This window comes from Arvicanthis niloticus, chromosome 4, assembly GCF_011762505.2.
Source record: "Arvicanthis niloticus isolate mArvNil1 chromosome 4, mArvNil1.pat.X, whole genome shotgun sequence".
NCBI lineage: Eukaryota > Metazoa > Chordata > Mammalia > Rodentia > Muridae > Arvicanthis > Arvicanthis niloticus.
Window position 1 is genome coordinate 46,203,225 of NC_047661.1, and position 17,747 is coordinate 46,220,971.

Consider the following 17,747-nt stretch of genomic DNA (forward strand, 5'->3'; position numbering starts at 1 on the left):
TTGATGGATCTACTTTCCTGCTTGGTACTTCAGAAAGAACCAAATTTAATTGAAACTTTGTTAAAGGATTGATTTCTCAGAAGCCTGTTCTGCTCTTGTGGTAACAGATTGCCAATGAAGTAATTGGAGAAATGAGTCTGAAGCCAGAGGAGGTTTTTCTTGCCCAAGGCACTTTACGACCTGATCTAATCGAAAGTGCGTCCCATGTTGCAAGTGGCAAAGCTGAACTCATCAAAACCCACCACAACGACACAGAACTTATCAGGAAGTTAAGGGAGGAGGTAAAGGCTTGTGAGAATTTTTCCATAAAGTGTGTACATGGAGCGTTTCCTGTTTCTCCATCCTTTCTTGTTTCTGCTCAGTACTTTGAAGGTTGACTAACCATTACCACAAACTAATTGTAGAACATATGTATTACCCTCAAAAGTATCACAGGAGTGCTGGCTGTTGTATATTCTGGCCGTCATTCGCTGTTTGTATTTCTGTTTAATAGCCATCCTAATAGCTCTGTCATTGTTCCCTTGATAGGTGGTATCTGTTATTCTTTGTCCTCTGAGACAGGACCTCCATGTTCCTTGAATGCTGACTTTTTACCCTCCCAGCACTGTGATTGCAGGTGTGCACCACTGCTGTGCTAACCTCAGTGTGGTTTGATTTCCATTTCCCTACAGTAATGTCTAGAGTCTTTTCAAATGCTAATTGGTCATTTGTTTATCTTGGAGAAACGACTTTACATACCCTTTGCTCATAAACTGAGTTTTAATTTGATATCAGTTAGAATTATTTTTTCTTGGGTCTGGAAAAATGATTGTGCAGTTAAGAGCACTTGGCTGCTTTTCCAGAACTGGAGTTGAATTCCCAGCACCTGCGAGGCAGCTCACAATCCTCTATAACTCCAGTTCCAGGGTTCTGATGGGCCTGCAAGTGGTACATATATATACACAAGCAGACAAAGTACCTATGTACTTGAAATAAATACATTTTATTTATTTCTTACTGTTTAGTGACTTATTCTTTTATTTTTGATACTGTTTAGAAAAGTATTGTTGTTTTTTTGTTGTTGTTTTTTTTTTTTTTTTTAGACAGGCACTCTGTGTAGACCAGGCTAGACCTAGAACTCAAAGAGATCTGGCTGCATCTCCATTCCATGCTAGGGCTAACGGTGTGTGCCACCACACCAGCTCATTTGGACTCATTAGCATGAACATTATTTTTTCTAATTATCTTCCTTGTGTCCTGTGAGAAATAGATGAGAGCTTATGGGTCTCATCATTTTTTTTTAAAGATTTTTTTTTTTTATGTGTTTGGTTGTTTTGTCTTTATGTATGTCTATGCATCACGTACACACCTATACATACTGTGGTTAGAAAGGGTGTTGGATCCCTTAGAACTGACCTTATACTCGTATGTGTGCTGAGAATTGACACTGCATCCTCTAGAAGAGAGGAGCCAGGGCTCTTAAACCCTGAGCTTATCTCCAGCACTGGAATTTGTTTTTCTTTATAAGACTTGTAAGGGTAATACTTAAAGTATATTTCAACAAAGATTATGAATGCCACTGAATAGTATTCTAATTCCTTCCAAGCCTCGTAGGAGAAGATATCTTAAATGATAATCTAATCTTTTAATTAGTCCCTTTTTTTTCTTATAGGGAAAAGTAATAGAACCTCTGAAAGATTTTCATAAAGATGAAGTCAGGATTTTAGGCAGAGAGCTTGACCTGCCAGAAGAATTGGTTTCCAGGCATCCTTTTCCAGGTAAAAACACACCTGGGTTTTGTTTGTTGGTAGACTGTCATGTGGTTTCAGTTCAGACCATTCTGAATCGTTAGTCTTTTTAGGGAATATGTGGCATGACAGAAGGGAGAGAATGTCAGGGAACACCATTCTCTGAAATGCCTACTGTATTTATACTATTATGTGACTCATTCTCTTTTTTGTTTGTATTTAGATACTATGACTCCTGGGAGTCTAGCATATAGCATTGGTTCCAGATAAGGAGTTGGAGCATAGAGATACTTTAATTATATTTCTACAGAATTCTTAGTTGTAGATCTAGGATTTTTATACCATGAATTCTGTTTGTATTTATCATATATTCCATGGGAAAAAAAGAGAATTAAATCTTTATTTCTCCTTTTTTGTTTTTAAAGATAGATTCTCTTAAAAAATAGTGAGATTCCCCTCACTCCCACATGCAGGTGGCCGTGGATGCTCTGGGTTCAGGCATTTGGGGTTAGCCTGGTCTACAGAATGATTCCAGGGCAGCATGAGCTATGCAAAGAAAGCCTGTCTCAAAAAAACAAAACAAAACAAAACAAAACAAAAAAACAACCCTTGGCTGTTTATTTGCTTCTAAAAACCTAAAGGGTTTTTTTTTTTTTCATGTTCTAATAAAGTAACATATCTTGTGCATGCCTTTTATTCTGTTTTAGTTTTAGTGTGAGATTTATTTTGTTTACATGTGGTTTTGCCTGTGTGTGTGTGTGTATGTGTGTGTGTGTGTGTGTGTGTTTTCACCCTGGGCATGCCAGGTGGCTAAAGAAGTCAGAATAGCTTCTGAGATAGTTGGTGCTGGCAACTGAAACCTAGTACTCTTAACTACTGTGCTGTCTCTGTACCGTGTTGTTTATTTACTTGCTTGCTTACTTAATTAGTTACTCTAGAACTATTATATTTGGTAAATAAAAGTGCTAGCTCACATGTTTGCACTAAACAATATTTTTACTTTTGTATCTTAGCTTTAAACAACCTATGAGATAAGGTGATTCATTATATTTTTTACATTTGTCTATGATAGATTTTCAGTAAATTACCATATACAGTATGAAGTAAAATATTTCCAGGAACTTTTTTTTTTTTTTTGTGAGAATACATAGATTTGTCAATTTGGATGGGAAATTAATACATATACTTAAAATTAAATATCTTGTGTTCATTTATTTGGTTTAGTTTTAGATTGAACCCCATGTCTGTACATACTGAACATTGGCTCTACCAAAGACCTATATTTTCAGCTTTGAAATGTAGAGTGCTAGGAGTCAGTGGTAGACTATTTGCTAGCGTGCATGGTGCCCTGGGTTTGCATCCTAACACTCTAAAATAAAAAGTCAAAACAAAACACCATGTGATGGCAGTTAGATCCTAATTTATAATGGTGTTATGTTTTAGAGATAGTGTCAGTTTTCTCTTAAAATTATAATTATAGATTTAATGTTCAAATTATTGTTGTTATTTAGGTCCTGGCCTGGCAATCAGAGTAATATGTGCTGAGGAACCTTATATTTGTAAAGACTTTCCTGAAACCAACAATATTTTGAAAATAGTAGCTGATTTTTCTGCAAGTGTTAAGAAGGTAATAAATGATTTGACATATCTAGTCAATACATTGGACAAATAGATTGCTGTTATATTCTTGTTTTAAAATGAATTTATTTTATGTTTGAAAATTCAGAACAATATTTGCTTGCAATGACTGTAGAAATACTGACACAAAGACTACTAGGTAGATTTGTCTGTATAAGCAAATAAGGCTGCAGATCCCCTGTGTGGAAAAGTTCCAGGTAAGCTATATAAAATACTCTTTCATAGGCACTGCAAGAAAGTAAGTCAGAAATTAAGTAGAAGGATCAATTCAAGAAGGCTGTATGCTTCCTTGAAGGCAGCATCCCACTAGTTCACTTGAGCAGAAGTGTCTGAATAGGAGACCTTGGGGCCATGAAAGTCTGTAATTAGATCACAAGTTTTCTTAGCAGCACTTTAGCTACAAATTGAGAATGTGTAGCAGTCTCCCAGTCCCTGGTGGGTTGTTAGTTTAGAACTCATGTGTTTGAAAATAGCAAATTAGTAAGTAAGTTTCATTTGAGGTGGACCTGGATTTGTACTGCTTCTAAGAAGTCAGGCAAGTAGCATGTGGTTCTCTGTGGAGTAATCTTCATCTGTTCCCAAAGAATTCCCAGAGTTTCAAAAGAGTAAGCTTACAAAGAACAAAACACAGCCATAAGGCCCAGTAAGGTGTCAATCCTGGATACTGGAGTTTGCATATAGAATATGAGAAAGTGAAGTAGGAGAAGCTATTAATAGTATTATTTTATGATACTTAAAAACTGAGAGAATTAAATTCTAGAAATGTTAGTAACTGAAATTAACATGTAAAAAGAGAATTCAAGCATAGATATTATGAAATCCAGAAATAAAACAAATAATCAGAAAAAATTAAGGATAGAAGAAGTTCAGGTAGAATTGAGAAGTTCAGCTTTAAGTGTCTCCAGAGGTTCACAGTGGACAAGAGTTTTTCCAAATTGGTGAAATATAATGACTTTTTGATTGAGCAAATGACATGTCACACTGGGTAAGTGAAACAACTTGACCCTTGCTAGGGAATTGTTCATGAAACCAAGACTGCCAACAACAGCAGCAGCCATATGGGAACAAGCACATACCTGCAAAACTAAGACTGTTACATTAAAAGCAATAGCAAAACTAAGCTACTCTGCAAATATGTTGTGGTTATTTAGCTTAGTGTTTTTGTGGGATTCCTAATAGTGGGAACGGGGTTGTCTCTCTTTCACCTGCTCTTGGGACCGGTTTCCTCCTGGTGCATTGCCTTGTCCAGCCATGATATGGGGGCTTGTGCCTAGTCTTGTAACCTGTAATGCTCTGTTAAGTTGATATCCTTGGGAGGACTGCTCTTTCCTGAAGGGAAGTGGATCTGGGGGGGAGGGGGTGTCACAGTCCTGAGAGGTGGAGACAAAGGAAACTGCAGTCAGGATGTATTGTAGGAGAGAAGAATTAAAAAATCAAAACAAAAAACCCAAGGTGCTCAAGAGAGATTACTGGTGCACACCAAGTTGTTTAAAAAAACAAACAAACAAACAAACAAAAAAAAAACAAACAAAAAAACCAAACCTAAAGCAAGTGTTCAGTCATTTCTAGATAAGAGCATTTATTACCAACAGCCATTGACATGAGGAATTTAAGGCAGTAGTTTTTCATAATGGTTTGAAGTAAACTATGAGGGAGATTTTGTTTTGTTTTCTCTTATTTTTTTTTAAAACATAAACTTTATTAGAAAAACTTGTAAGCCCCCTCGTCCCCTCAGTGAACTGTGTAATTAGAATAACCATTCTAAGGTTGTAAAGTTTCTCATTGGGTTTTACACTTTCACTATTGAATATATTTTAATCCAGCTATCGAAGACCAAAAATGAAGTCTAAGACAACTAGGAAAACAATTAACTTTATATCTTTGTTCATTATTCATGTCCATCACCTACTTTCAGTCCTTCTTCATCTCCTAGTATTTTGCCTTTCTTGTAGCAAATAGAACAAGAAAGGCTTAACTATAAATAATATGTCTCTTTTTTGAGACAGTCATGATCCTCTACCTCATTTCCCTTAGTGCTAGGAGTCCAGGTGTGGGCTACGTTTGGTTGTAAGGGAACCTTTGATACTTGCCCACCTCTAGAATTTCTGACTTTGGTGGTCTGGAGTAAGGCAGTGGCTTTAGGAAAAGAAGTAAGATAGAGGGTCTCAGATGTACAGGAGGGATTGGGAAGCAAATAAGGTTATAAATGAGGAAGACTGACACAAGTGTACAAACTGTATATATGTATTAACTGTATATAACCACATAAAATAGTCAATGACAAAAATACTACTGTTTGAGAATTAACAAATATAAAGCATTAAAAAGGATTGCTTTGTCAAAAGGACAGAAAGGTTGATTCAATTTAAGTATCGATATTAAGTATCATATAGAAATCAAAGGTTTAACTTCAATAAAGTCAAGCTAATAAAGGAAAGATGTACAAACTGCATATATGTATTAACTGTATATAACCACATAAAATAGTCAATGACAAAAATACTACTGTTTGAGAATTAACAAATATAAAGCATTAAAAAGGATTGCTTTGTCAAAAGGACAGAAAGGTTGATTCAATTTAAGTATCGATATTAAGTATCATATAGAAATCAAAGGTTTAACTTCAATAAAGTCAAGCTAATAAAGGAAAGATAGATTAGTTGGGAGAATCACCAGTTCAAAATAGAGCAAAGGGGGCAAAATACAAAATGGGAAGGTGACACACAAAATACATAAAAGCGACAGGAAAGTAAATATTTCAATGTATATATATTTAATTCATATTTCTTCCCCCATAAATGAATTTCTGTTGTAGTATATAGCACACAGCATATTCTACATGATCGACTATTAAAAACTAGTAGGTACGGGTACATAAGCTTATGATTTTTTTAACAACATGAACAAAATTGTCTGTCTGGTTTTCTCAGCCTCATACACTATTACAAAGAGTCAAAGCCTGCACAACAGAAGAGGACCAGGAGAAGCTCATGCAAATTACAAGTCAGCATTCATTGAATGCTTTCTTGCTGCCAATTAAGACTGTAGGTGTACAGGTGAGTTATGTGATCTTACTGGGGATATAACTTTGTGCTGCTTGTTTTTACAAAGTTTGAATTTGAAATTACTTTGGAAAATTAAATGTGAAATCATATTCTAAGCTTAGAAAGGTAAAATAATTTTATAGATGTTATAGAGTGAATGAACTTATAAGAACTGAACACTTAGGCAAAAATCTTATAGCTGTAGTGTTTTTGTTTTGTTTGTTTTACCTCTAGTCAAAGGAAAGCTTTCAGAATCATTTATTTCACAGTTTGCTGATAGAGGTCAGGTCCTTATTTGTCTGTACACTTAGAATATGTACTGTGGCTTGAGAAGCATTTCTTTAGCTGCAAGAAGGCCTCAGATGAGTATATACATTGGTCATTAATAATAGTTTATTTTTGAAGACTACCCCTGATATTCTACCTCATTCGATACTTTTGTATTTAGCAAGAGAGGAATCTGGAGGAATCTAAAAGACACTTTCTCTTTTGTGTCTGTCTGTGATATGTGTGTATGTATGTATGTGTATGCAGGGACTCATGTAACCCAGGCTGGCCTCAGTCTGTATGTAATGGAGGCTGTACTTGAATATACTATCTCCCACCTGTGCCTCACAAATGCTGGGAGTATACACACATGACAGCACACTTGACTGAGCAGCCTGTTCTTCAGAGTTCTATCCTTAGTACCATTTACAAAAGAAAGTGAGCATCAACCTCATGGTACAGAATACAAAAGGACATTTAAAACTGAGTGAACTTGTCACTATAACACCAATATTGATAAAATAAAGAAAAATGGCAAAACTATTGTAGAGTATGCTAAGGAATTAAAAACATCATTTAAACTAAAGGGAAAATAGTGAATGAGATAAAAGGAGGCAAGGAAGAGGGAAAATCATAAGAAATAAGGTTAAGTAAAAGAAAAGAATAAAAAGTAGAGAAGAATGGGAAAAGAAAAAGAAATTGTTTTAAAAACTAGCAAAGAAAAACCAAAAGTAGGTTTTCTAATAGTGAAGAAAAAATACACAACCAGTTTTATATAACTATAGAAGGGGAATTAAAAAACAAGCGTAAAGCAAAGAAAAGACAAGCCCTAAACCCCAATGTAACAAAATCAGAATAACTACTATAAACAATAGGCAAAATAAAAGAATAGCTCTTTGTTCGTGGTGCTTCCTAGCTGGTTGGGTGTGTCCAAATGAAGCTGACTATCTCCTTCCCTGCCACCAGGTGTTAGAAAGAAACTCTTTGATGTGGATGATGAACACAGACTTTGTATGTTCTATGGGAAGCTTATGGCCACAGAAGCAGTTACCGATACTCTAGGCGAATAGTGGAAGGGTTCTGTGGTCTGAATCAGTGATGGAAATAAAGTAAGGTTTTCCCATTTAGCAAGGCATTTTGACCCATGGCAGAATGTGCCTGCTATTGAGTAAGGGGCATCCTTGTTAGCCCAAGGAGAACTGGAAACTGGAAGTGCAAGTCTGTTCACAAATGCATTGTAGATAGCAATCTAAATGTTCTAAACTTGGTTATTGTAAAAAAAAAAAAAAAGAGAGAGAGAGAGCAGGATACCAGGACTGACAGATACTACTGTGCCTCTATCATTTGGGAACTAAAAAAGAACTAGCAGAATCAGAAAGCTTTCAGTCTCTAAACATGTTGTTAGAAAGCCCTTAAAAAAGGTAAGAAGCCCATGACCAAAGCACCCAAGATCCAGCATCTTGTTACTCCACATGTCCTGTAACACAAATGCTGACTTATTGCTCTGAAGAAACAAGGAGGACACTGCAGGATATGTTAAACTATTGGCCAAGAGAATGAAGGAAATCAAAGAAAAACATAAGAACTGATTATAATATCACTGAGAGCATCTACTTGTAAGTTTTAGTCCAGTCAGAAACAAATCTTTAAGAGGGATAAGTAAGTAATCATACATTCAGACAGCTCCTCCCCCTTCTACTAAAATGTTAAAGGAAGAACAGAAAAGGAGCACGTTTACTTAACAGTCTGGGAGATAGATAGCTCAGGGACTAAGAACATTTGCTATTCTTTCATAGGACCTAAGCAGATCCTTAGTCATGCTGTTCCGAACAACCTATAACTAGCTCCAGGGCATCTGGTGGGTTCTGGATACCACCACTCCATCCCTTGTCCCGCCAATATAAATATTCATAGAAAGATGATGTATTGGTCCAGTCTTTTTTTGAGGCCTGTAGCTTGGAGAAAGGCAGTTGCACATGGCATGTGGAGCACAAAGCATGTGTCCTATGTATCTTGCTTGTTCTCCTGTAGGTATGGTAGGCAAATGTGCAATGTCAGCTAAAGCTGCTGCCCTTCAGGAGCTTCCTCTTGTAGTACCAGTTAGACCTTGGAGCCTGATGTAGGCTGGGCCTCTCATCCCTCTTAGACTCCTGATTGTGTGCCTTGGGGTGTTGTTTGTCCTGTTAGGGCTATCTCTTTAAGTGTAGATCTGTACTGTGGAGGAGTGCTGCCTTCCTGCTACCATTCACAGTTACTATGAGGCTTTGATGCACCTTAAATTGTATTATGCTTAAGTCTGCCCTTAAAACATTTGCTGTTGCCATGTCTTTAAACTTTGTAACTTTACATCTCTGATCAACCCTTCCTCATCCTTCTTTACCTCCCTCAACCCTAACTTTCTCCAGCCTCTGGTAACCACTATTGTACTAATATCTTACGTAAGATAAACTTTTTAAGTTCTACTTGTGAGCGTGGTCATGTGCTTCTTGTCTTTTGGTGCCCATCTTACTTTACATAGTGTAAAGATTTTGAGTTCTAAAATGAAAGGATTTTATTTTTCAATCATCTGAATAGCACTTCATTGTGTATATATAGTAATTTTCTGTTCTATTGATGAATACTTAAGTTGTTTCCATTCATTTATTTCTGTTAGTATTTGAAGTTTATTTTTAAACAAAATACTTCTTTTCTTTACTCAATCGATAAATATGGGTATTAGATCTTCCCTGTCAAACTAAATATGCTGGTTTGCCATAGTTGGGCAGCCATTTGGAATGACTTCCAAGTGGACTCCTGTATGTTTCATATAAATTGTTGAAACTATAATGGTTTCTTTATTCCTGAATTGATCCAGGTAGGATTTAATTAGGGGTGTTTTAATTTAGGACCTAACTTGTATTACTAGACAATTTGTAGAATATACTTTTCAGATATATCTTAAAAAGGAAAAACAAATTACTACTAATAATGTCGCTTTAAAAAATATTTTCTAATCCATCTTTTGACTTAACTGTTAAAAGTTGATTATATTTATTTTTACAGGGTGACTGTCGCTCTTACAGTTATGTATGTGGAATCTCCAGTAAAGATGAACCTGACTGGGAATCTCTTATTTTCCTTGCCAGACTTATACCTCGAATGTGTCATAACATTAACAGGTATGGGAATGAGGGTGTGGATGAAGTGAAAGAATATGTACTTTCAGGTCTTTTCCTAATGAAAGATTAGAAGGCTTAATTACACATGTAAGTAAGATGGAAGATGAGAGTGGTGTAGACACTTCTCTTTGTAATGTGCTTTGGTTAACTTGCCTTTTTCTTTTGCTTTGGATATGGTTGGGGGAGTACTTAATATTATCCTGTATTTTGATCCCTCATCACAGCATAATTATTTTGCTTATTTAAGAAAAAATATTGAAAGAAAGAATAATTTGGGGGGGGGGGCTATCTAGATGGCTCAGCAGGAAAAGGTTCTTGCTACTAAGCCGGAAAAACCTCAGTTCGACTCCTGGGATCCTCATGGCAAGAGGAGAGAAGGAATTTTGACAAGTTGTCCTCTCACCTCTACACATGTGATGACATATATGCATCCATAAAAGCTGAAGGCAGCTGTGCAGGCTAGTTTAATATCAACTTGATATCAGCTGGAGTCATTTGGGAAGTGAGACTTTGAATTGTGACCATGACTTCATAGGATTGACCTGTAAGCAAGCCTGTAGTGCATTTCTTAATTAGTGATTGATGTAGGTAGGACTGCCCAGCCCATTGAAGGCAGTGCCACCCCTGGGCTGAAAGTCCTGTTGTTATAAGAAAGCAGACTGAGCAAGCCAGTAAGTTGCATTCCTTAATGGCCTTTGACTCCAGGTTTTCTCTATTTGAGTTCCTGTCTTGCCTTCCTTTGATGATGGACTGTTGCCTGGAAGTATAAGAAATAACCCCCGCTCCTTTAGTTGCCATTTGTCATGGTGTTTTATATATATTTATATATAGAAGCCATAACTAAGGCAATTGGTAAATTGTATGTAAATTGGTATGTCTTTGACCTAAAGAACTAGTGTATAGCTTTGGATCGGTGGTGGTGGTGGTGGTGGTGGTTATTGGAAAGCAAATTAAAATTGGGCAGTGTTGCAGAAGGAGGACTTGATTGAACCTCCATAGTCCGTTTGGTTAGGAAGACATGTCAGGCCACTGGATTCTCTTACACAAATGCCAACAAGAACATAGGGTAGAGAAAGGAAACACTGATAGAGAATTTTGAGAATCTCAGCAGTGTGTCCTTGGACCAAAAATGTTCTCTGCTGGAAACAAGGAGGGAGAAAATGCAGATTTAATAGCTTATCTTTAAAAAGCCCACTAATGAGATAGTAGCCACTGTCTGTTTATTACAAAACAAAAATAATCACATGTCTTTTCATCTTTACCATAATGTAATTTGTATATCATGTAATTTGTGTATCAGGCTTCATTTCAGATCATGAAAAGCTTACAGAAAATTTCTTTTGAACAGTCTAGATTTAAGTAAAATTGGCTTGCAGTAAAGTGAATATAATCTCTCAAAGTAGTAATCCTACTTCCATAAATACTATTATTGCTTGTCCTTGTAAGATAAAGCTGGACTTAACTATTAATGCTCTTTGTGTCACACATCTGGAGGATGCTGCCCTAAAGATTGGATTAATACTTAGATTATGTCATTGATTAATACAATAGGCTTAGTAACCATGGGGGAAATCGTAACTGTCTGAGAACCAACCAGAGCTCTCCTGTGTGTCTGTGATTATCAGCCCGTCACAGGCAGTAGTTACAGATGAAGTAACATCTGTCTTTATTGTTCTTGACTATGCCAATTTAATTAGGATTCCTTGAATTCAAAGTGCTTTCTTTTACTTAGAGAAAGGCAGTTTAGTGTGGTTTATATTATCAAAGAATTACTAAATATTATATTTAGTGTAGTATATATTATCAAATAAAGGATGTTTAACACTTATCAATCAAAAAACTCGAATTGTTTAGTGTCAGAATTGCTAATGAAATGTTATTTCATAGTTGTCTCGTTCCAGTTTTTTTCATGAATATTATTTGCTTAACCAACAATAGTTGCTTGGGACTTCTTTTGTCTTTAGTTTGTACAGAAACTTGAAATGCATCTGTCAGGGTTAACCTGGAAGAGTTGTGTTAATGAGAGAGAGTTAATCTGTTAAGGAGAGAGTTGGGAAAGCCAGAATTGCAGATCCATAGAACATGCCACCCTGAACTGTCCTGAGAGGATTGAAAGTCCCACACACAGTTTCTCACAGTAGTGTGTTTTCTCTGACCTATTTCCATCTAGAGTTGTCTATATCTTTGGCCCACCAGTTAAAGAACCTCCTACAGATGTTACTCCAACTTTTTTGACAACAGGAGTGCTCAGTACTTTACGCCAAGCTGATTTTGAGGCCCATAACATTCTCAGGGAGTCTGGTAAGTGCTCATTCTGTTTATCACTGTATGTATAACAGGGTTTTTATAAGTTTGGTCTTATTATGGGAGTTTCCATAATACTGCTTGTTAAATACAGTTAATTTTTCAGCTATTCACAGACACTTAAGAGTAGCAAAAAATGTGCATAGCCATGCTTGTCTTCACAGCAGCCAGTGTGGACCACAGCACCATTCTTCTTGTTTGAGCTTTTACCTAACTGTTCTTGTTGGGGTCTATTTGCCTTTGTATTTTCAACATTTTCAGGGCTTTTTGTTGTTCATGATTTCACTATTGAAAAATCACCCTGAATTGTAACACTGAAGAGCTAGCTAGACCCCAGAGCACAAGAAAGCTGTGGTATACCTCATGTGAAGACCCATGTATTAGATAAGTTACCTTTTGTGAAGATCCATGTGTTAGATAGGTAAGTTTCCTCATGTGAAGATTCATGTGTTAGATAAGTCAAGGCAGGAGTTTTAGTCTGAGTAGCTCTCACTTTTGAGACTATCGTGTCTCAGCCTCTCATGGTGAGAGTACAGATATGAACTATTATATCCTCATGTGATTCGGCTGTGTCCACTTTCGACACTGTGGAAGTGTTTGAATTCTGTGTGTGACAAGTGTTTTATGTGTGCAAGGAAGGGAAAGAGTGAGAAATAACAAGAGATTCTTTACTAGATTTCCTTGAGTTAGGTTAGAATATTTTTCCATTGTAGGATGATACTAAGCACTACAGGGTTCTTTCTTTAGGGTATGCTGGGAAAATCAGCCAGATGCCAGTGATTTTGACCCCATTACATTTCGATCGAGATCCACTTCAGAAGCAGCCTTCATGCCAGAGGTCTGTGGTTATTCGAACCTTTATTACTAGTGACTTCATGACTGGTATACCTGCAACACCCGGCAATGAGATTCCCGTAGAGGTAATTTATGCTACTTTTTCTAATATACTGTGTGTCAGTGCCTCATGTATATTACATGGTACAGTGACAGAAATAGGCTGTGACAATTTAGGTTTTTAGGATTGATTCTTTATAGGTTCATTTTTCTCTCTGTTTTCACTTATTTAATACAGTGTAGCTGAAAGGGATTTTAAATCTAATACAACATTGATATACCTGCTGTTTCTGATTATTATGTAGTTAACCTAACCCTGTTGATTTTTACTTAATATAAAGAGTTTTCTCAGATAAAGACTCAATCCTAGGAGTGGAGAAGAGTTGGGATTTTTAAGAAATAACAATGAGATTTGATGATATTTACAATTACAATTATTTTTTAAGATGAAATCTTTTGTACCTCACGCTGTTTGTGAACCTTGGCTGAGGATGATTTTGACCCTCTGATCATCCTGCCTTCTCCAAGTGCTGAGACTGGCATGTGCCAGCCTGCTGGGGATTGAACCCTACAGTTCATGGTTTTCTTCACCACTCTCCTTGTCTTTCACCAAAGTGAAATTCCAAGGAGTCATTTATACAGCAGCCTGTGAAAAGTGGAACTGAGGCTTTGCTAAGTGGAGCCCTTTGTTACTGCACTAATATGAGGCTCTGACAGGGGCTGCTGTGTGGCTGGGGGTGTAGTTAGCATCTGTTTCTTATGGCCAAGTTTGTCAGCTCTTCAAGACAGTCAGGTGCGCAACTGTCTTTGACAGAGGTTGATATTAGAGTGCCTCCTGTGAGATTTTGGTAGTGCTAGAATTGTATATTTAAGCCATAGATAATTTACGAAGTATTAATGCATAAAGTGACATGCTTGGATGCTATAGCATTGTCAGACACTTTGAGGAGTAGTGACTCTAAGTCACTGTATCTGTGGAGAAAAATAATCTAAGTTTAGGCAGAACCATCTCTGATATGTGAAGAGTAACAGCAGAAACTGATCATGTTTTAGTTTTAGGGTGCAAGCCTAAGCCCTGTAGGATTATTGAACATGTGGTATATTCTCATTTTTTCTTGTAATCTTTGTTTTGGTAAACAGGTGGTGCTAAAGATGGTCACTGAGATAAAGAAGATTCCTGGAATTTCTAGAATTATGTATGATCTAACATCAAAGCCCCCGGGAACTACAGAGTGGGAGTAATAAATGTGTTGTTGAAGAACTGTGTGCAATTGAGGCTCATTAGAAACCACGTGTTAATGACTTGCAGTGCTGTGAACAATGTTCCTGAAGCAGCTACTTCATATCCAAGTTCTCATAGCAGCAAACCATGGCTTAGTGTGGAGCCGAGGATGATTAAAAGGCAAGGAATAGTTAGTGTGTCTAGGTAAATAATCAAGGCACCATTAGCCAAATGCAGACAGATTGTTCTTGCTTTTGCCTCCCTTATTCTTATATATGGATTCTTGATATCTGTATATGATGATGGAAGACTAGCTTCTGTCTGCTTGCTCATGTCTAGGAACTGTTAGAAGCAGAACACCCTTCAGTTACCAGTATGACTTACTGTGTGTGCCTTTTCGGGAATCTGAATTTTTTTTTAATTTTTTAATTTTTATTTTTTTCTTAAATGGGTGAAGAAAAGCTATTCATGCCATAGAAAGGTATAAGAGAGCTGTTTTGACTTTTTTTTGACATGATACAAGAAAAGTAAAATATAAGATGCTTCAAAGATGTAGCACACCAGGAATTTATTATGGAAGGACTTAGAGTTTGATGATGTCACAGCCATGGGTAAAAAGGAATGACCATGTTTCCTACAGATGTCATGCTTTTCGCTGTCATCTTGTCAATATAAACAAGAGCGTTGTTCTCCCAGCCATGTGTCACCAGTTTCTACAGCTGTGTAGAAAGAGTTATTAATCTCTCCCCAAGGCCGTCTCAGATACTCTCTGCCAATGAGGCTGTCTCAGAAAAGATTAAAAGGTGAGAACTTGTTCCCTTTCTTTGGGAGAGAAAATGTTTCTTTTACTTAGGAAAGAGCTGTAAAAGGACACCCTAACTCTGACCTGTAGACAGGTTTATTACTCCTAGTTCAGCAGTCTTGACTGATGTGGGGTGTTTGCCAATATCCTTTCTGCTACCTTCTGGAGAGGGTTCAAAACCAGTGCAGGCAGGACTTAATGCCATTGCCAGTAGTTCTCAAAGGTTCTTGATGACATTCACACAAGCCTGCGAAAGTAGACAGTACAAAGTGAAGTTCTAAGAAATACTACCATGTTTTTCTCACTTGCTTTTACCCCCAGTTGCAGTCTAATGTCTCGTTTGGCTCTTTTCTATTACTTGAGTACCAGTTTCTGTTTAAGATTTAGTGTTAAATGAAAACAAAAGGACACATAGCAGAAGTCATGGTTTTGGCTTGTCTAGAGGATAGCCAGCAACTGCTGCTTAACCAAGAGGGAACGATCTCTTACTGCAGACATCCACGCCAGAAACAGTGTTTGTCTTCTACAAAAGGTCAAGTGTTTATTGTCCCAGTGAGAAAGTTCTCCTGATGGCTTTCTAAAAGGAAGATGTGATAGATTTAGGCAGATTGAGGGTTGTGTTATTTCTGAGTGGGAACTGCCAAGTACAGAATGTTTACCAAGGTATCAATGCATTTGATTACATCAAAAACCTTGTTCTAGCAAAAGTATCTGGTGTACAGAGCAAGAATCAGGAAGAATGTAAGATGTTCTTACCCTGAAGTTTGTTTTGTGGCATACTGGTCACTGCCATGGTCTGTGTACAGCTGGTCAGGTGATCGTGTACTCTGGGAAGAGCTGCTCATTTGTGACTTTTGCATTCTAGACATTGATGATATATATATACTACTCAAAAAGATTAGAGTTAAAATGTACTTAGTGTTTTTCTAATATGTTCTCTTAGATGCCTTTATGTATGTAATCCTTAATGCTGAAAAGAAAACTTCTCCAGAACACCTCTGCAGAGGATATAGAAACTTTGTGAGACTGAACTAGTTTTCATGTTTACTATGTATTTTCCTGTGTGGTCATTTTGCCTGGTACTGTATAGCTTACTTGATGTCACAGTAGTTCATGTGGTCCATTGAAAATAGTCCAGTCAAGGAGACAAACGAGCTTAACTTGGGAATGGTTACCAAGTGACTTTAAGAACCAACTGCCAGGTTTTCTTGGAGGAAGCCATCCTTCCATTAAGGATATCCTTATAGGCTATTTACTTTTTGCTTGGACTTCATGCATAGTAACATTTATCACTTGATGACCTAGGCAGTTTTGGCGTACACTATTAGTTATTTGGGTTTGAGACACTTGTCTACATAATTGTGTTGTATTATTTCTTTGTAACTATTAGAATAAGTGAAATCTGAAAATGTGATTTATTCCAAAATTGGCAGACCAGAAAAAATTTAAAGCCAAATAAATAAATCCTAGCTTTATTTTAGTGGACGTAGTGATGGTCCATCTGTGGGATATAACAACCTAACATATTTTTTTTACTTTTTTTTTTTGTTTGTTTGTTTTAAGAGTAGTTTATTTTATGTATATGAGTACACTATAGCTGTCTTCAGACACATAGAAGAGGACATCAGATCCCATTACAGATGGTTGTGAGCCACCATGTGGTTGCTGGGAATTGAACTCAGGACCTCTGGAAGAGCAGTCTCTTAACTGCTAAGCCATCTCTCCAGCCCTTGATAGAAGTTTTGAGGACAAGTTTTTAGATATATCTCAGTGATGGGATTATACCAATTCTTCTCCCCTCCCCCCCTTATCTTGTAGCATGTAACCAAATATCATAGAATTGATTTCCTTGCTGTGTTGTGACTTAGCTTCTGATGGACAATTTTAGAGAATAACTGAATTCTATTCTGTATAGAGAATGAAGGTATTCAGGTAAAACAGACAAAACTGTCTGTCTTACTGATTTGCCTTGCTATTAAGGATATGTGGTTCTAGAAAGGTCAGTTTAATCTCATTGCCTCATCGATGAAGTTACAACATCAACCCAACCCTGAATGGGTACTCTGTGTTCTTGAAACAGTATTTATGTGGCTCATTCTCAAGTTCATCCTGTATTTGAGGACAACCTTGAATCTTCTCACCCTTGCCTGTCCCACCTCAGTCCTGTGCTCAGGTTATAACTGAACCCAGAACTGTGTCTATGCTTAGCAAACACTACCGATTGAGCCACGTGCCTAGGTGCATTCTTAGTTATAAGCAAGAAAAAACAGAGCAGGAGACGGTGGAAAAGCTGGATAGTGCTTTTCTTAAAACAACAACAACAAAAAAGACCACAAACATTTATCTGTGGCTACCAGCTGAAGAACATACTATCAAGATTTGGTCATCTCAGATTCTTAAAAATGGTCCTTTGCAGTGTTTGCAGACTGTCTCTTTACTATGTATTTTTGGAAGACCTGCTAGAATATGTTTCTGCTTTGACAACAGATAAGTATTCATAACTATTAACTTGGCAGAGCAGGAGCTGGATTTAGGCTTTCTGAGTCCCTGTTGACATTCTGTGTACAACTAACCAGGAGTAGATCCACAGTCACAGTATCATCTCTTGACAGGAGTTCTGGGGTCCCCATTGCCTTTCAGAAGTGATACCAACATTCTCACTCCCAGTGTTCTGACCATGCTTTCCCATTGCTCTCCTGTGTGAGTCTCAACACTGTCCACTCTCTGAAACTCTTCAGAGTGATGTTAGAA

General features: G+C 37.1%; 1 protein-coding gene across 1 annotated transcript in view; it reads left to right on the forward strand.

The window, feature by feature from the left end:
• Gmps (guanine monophosphate synthase) overlaps nucleotides 1–16,476 on the forward strand; it is a 36,585-nt gene extending 20,109 nt beyond the window's left edge. Inside the window, exons 9-16 of the mRNA XM_034500948.2 lie at nucleotides 108–281; nucleotides 1,652–1,757; nucleotides 3,239–3,354; nucleotides 6,296–6,421; nucleotides 9,719–9,834; nucleotides 12,005–12,135; nucleotides 12,886–13,058; nucleotides 14,113–16,476. Of these exons, the coding sequence (XP_034356839.1) occupies nucleotides 108–281; nucleotides 1,652–1,757; nucleotides 3,239–3,354; nucleotides 6,296–6,421; nucleotides 9,719–9,834; nucleotides 12,005–12,135; nucleotides 12,886–13,058; nucleotides 14,113–14,214 (1,044 nt within the window). The 3' untranslated portion in view covers nucleotides 14,215–16,476. The remainder of the gene's footprint in view (nucleotides 1–107; nucleotides 282–1,651; nucleotides 1,758–3,238; nucleotides 3,355–6,295; nucleotides 6,422–9,718; nucleotides 9,835–12,004; nucleotides 12,136–12,885; nucleotides 13,059–14,112) is intronic.
• Nucleotides 16,477–17,747: the final 1,271 nt, after the last annotated feature.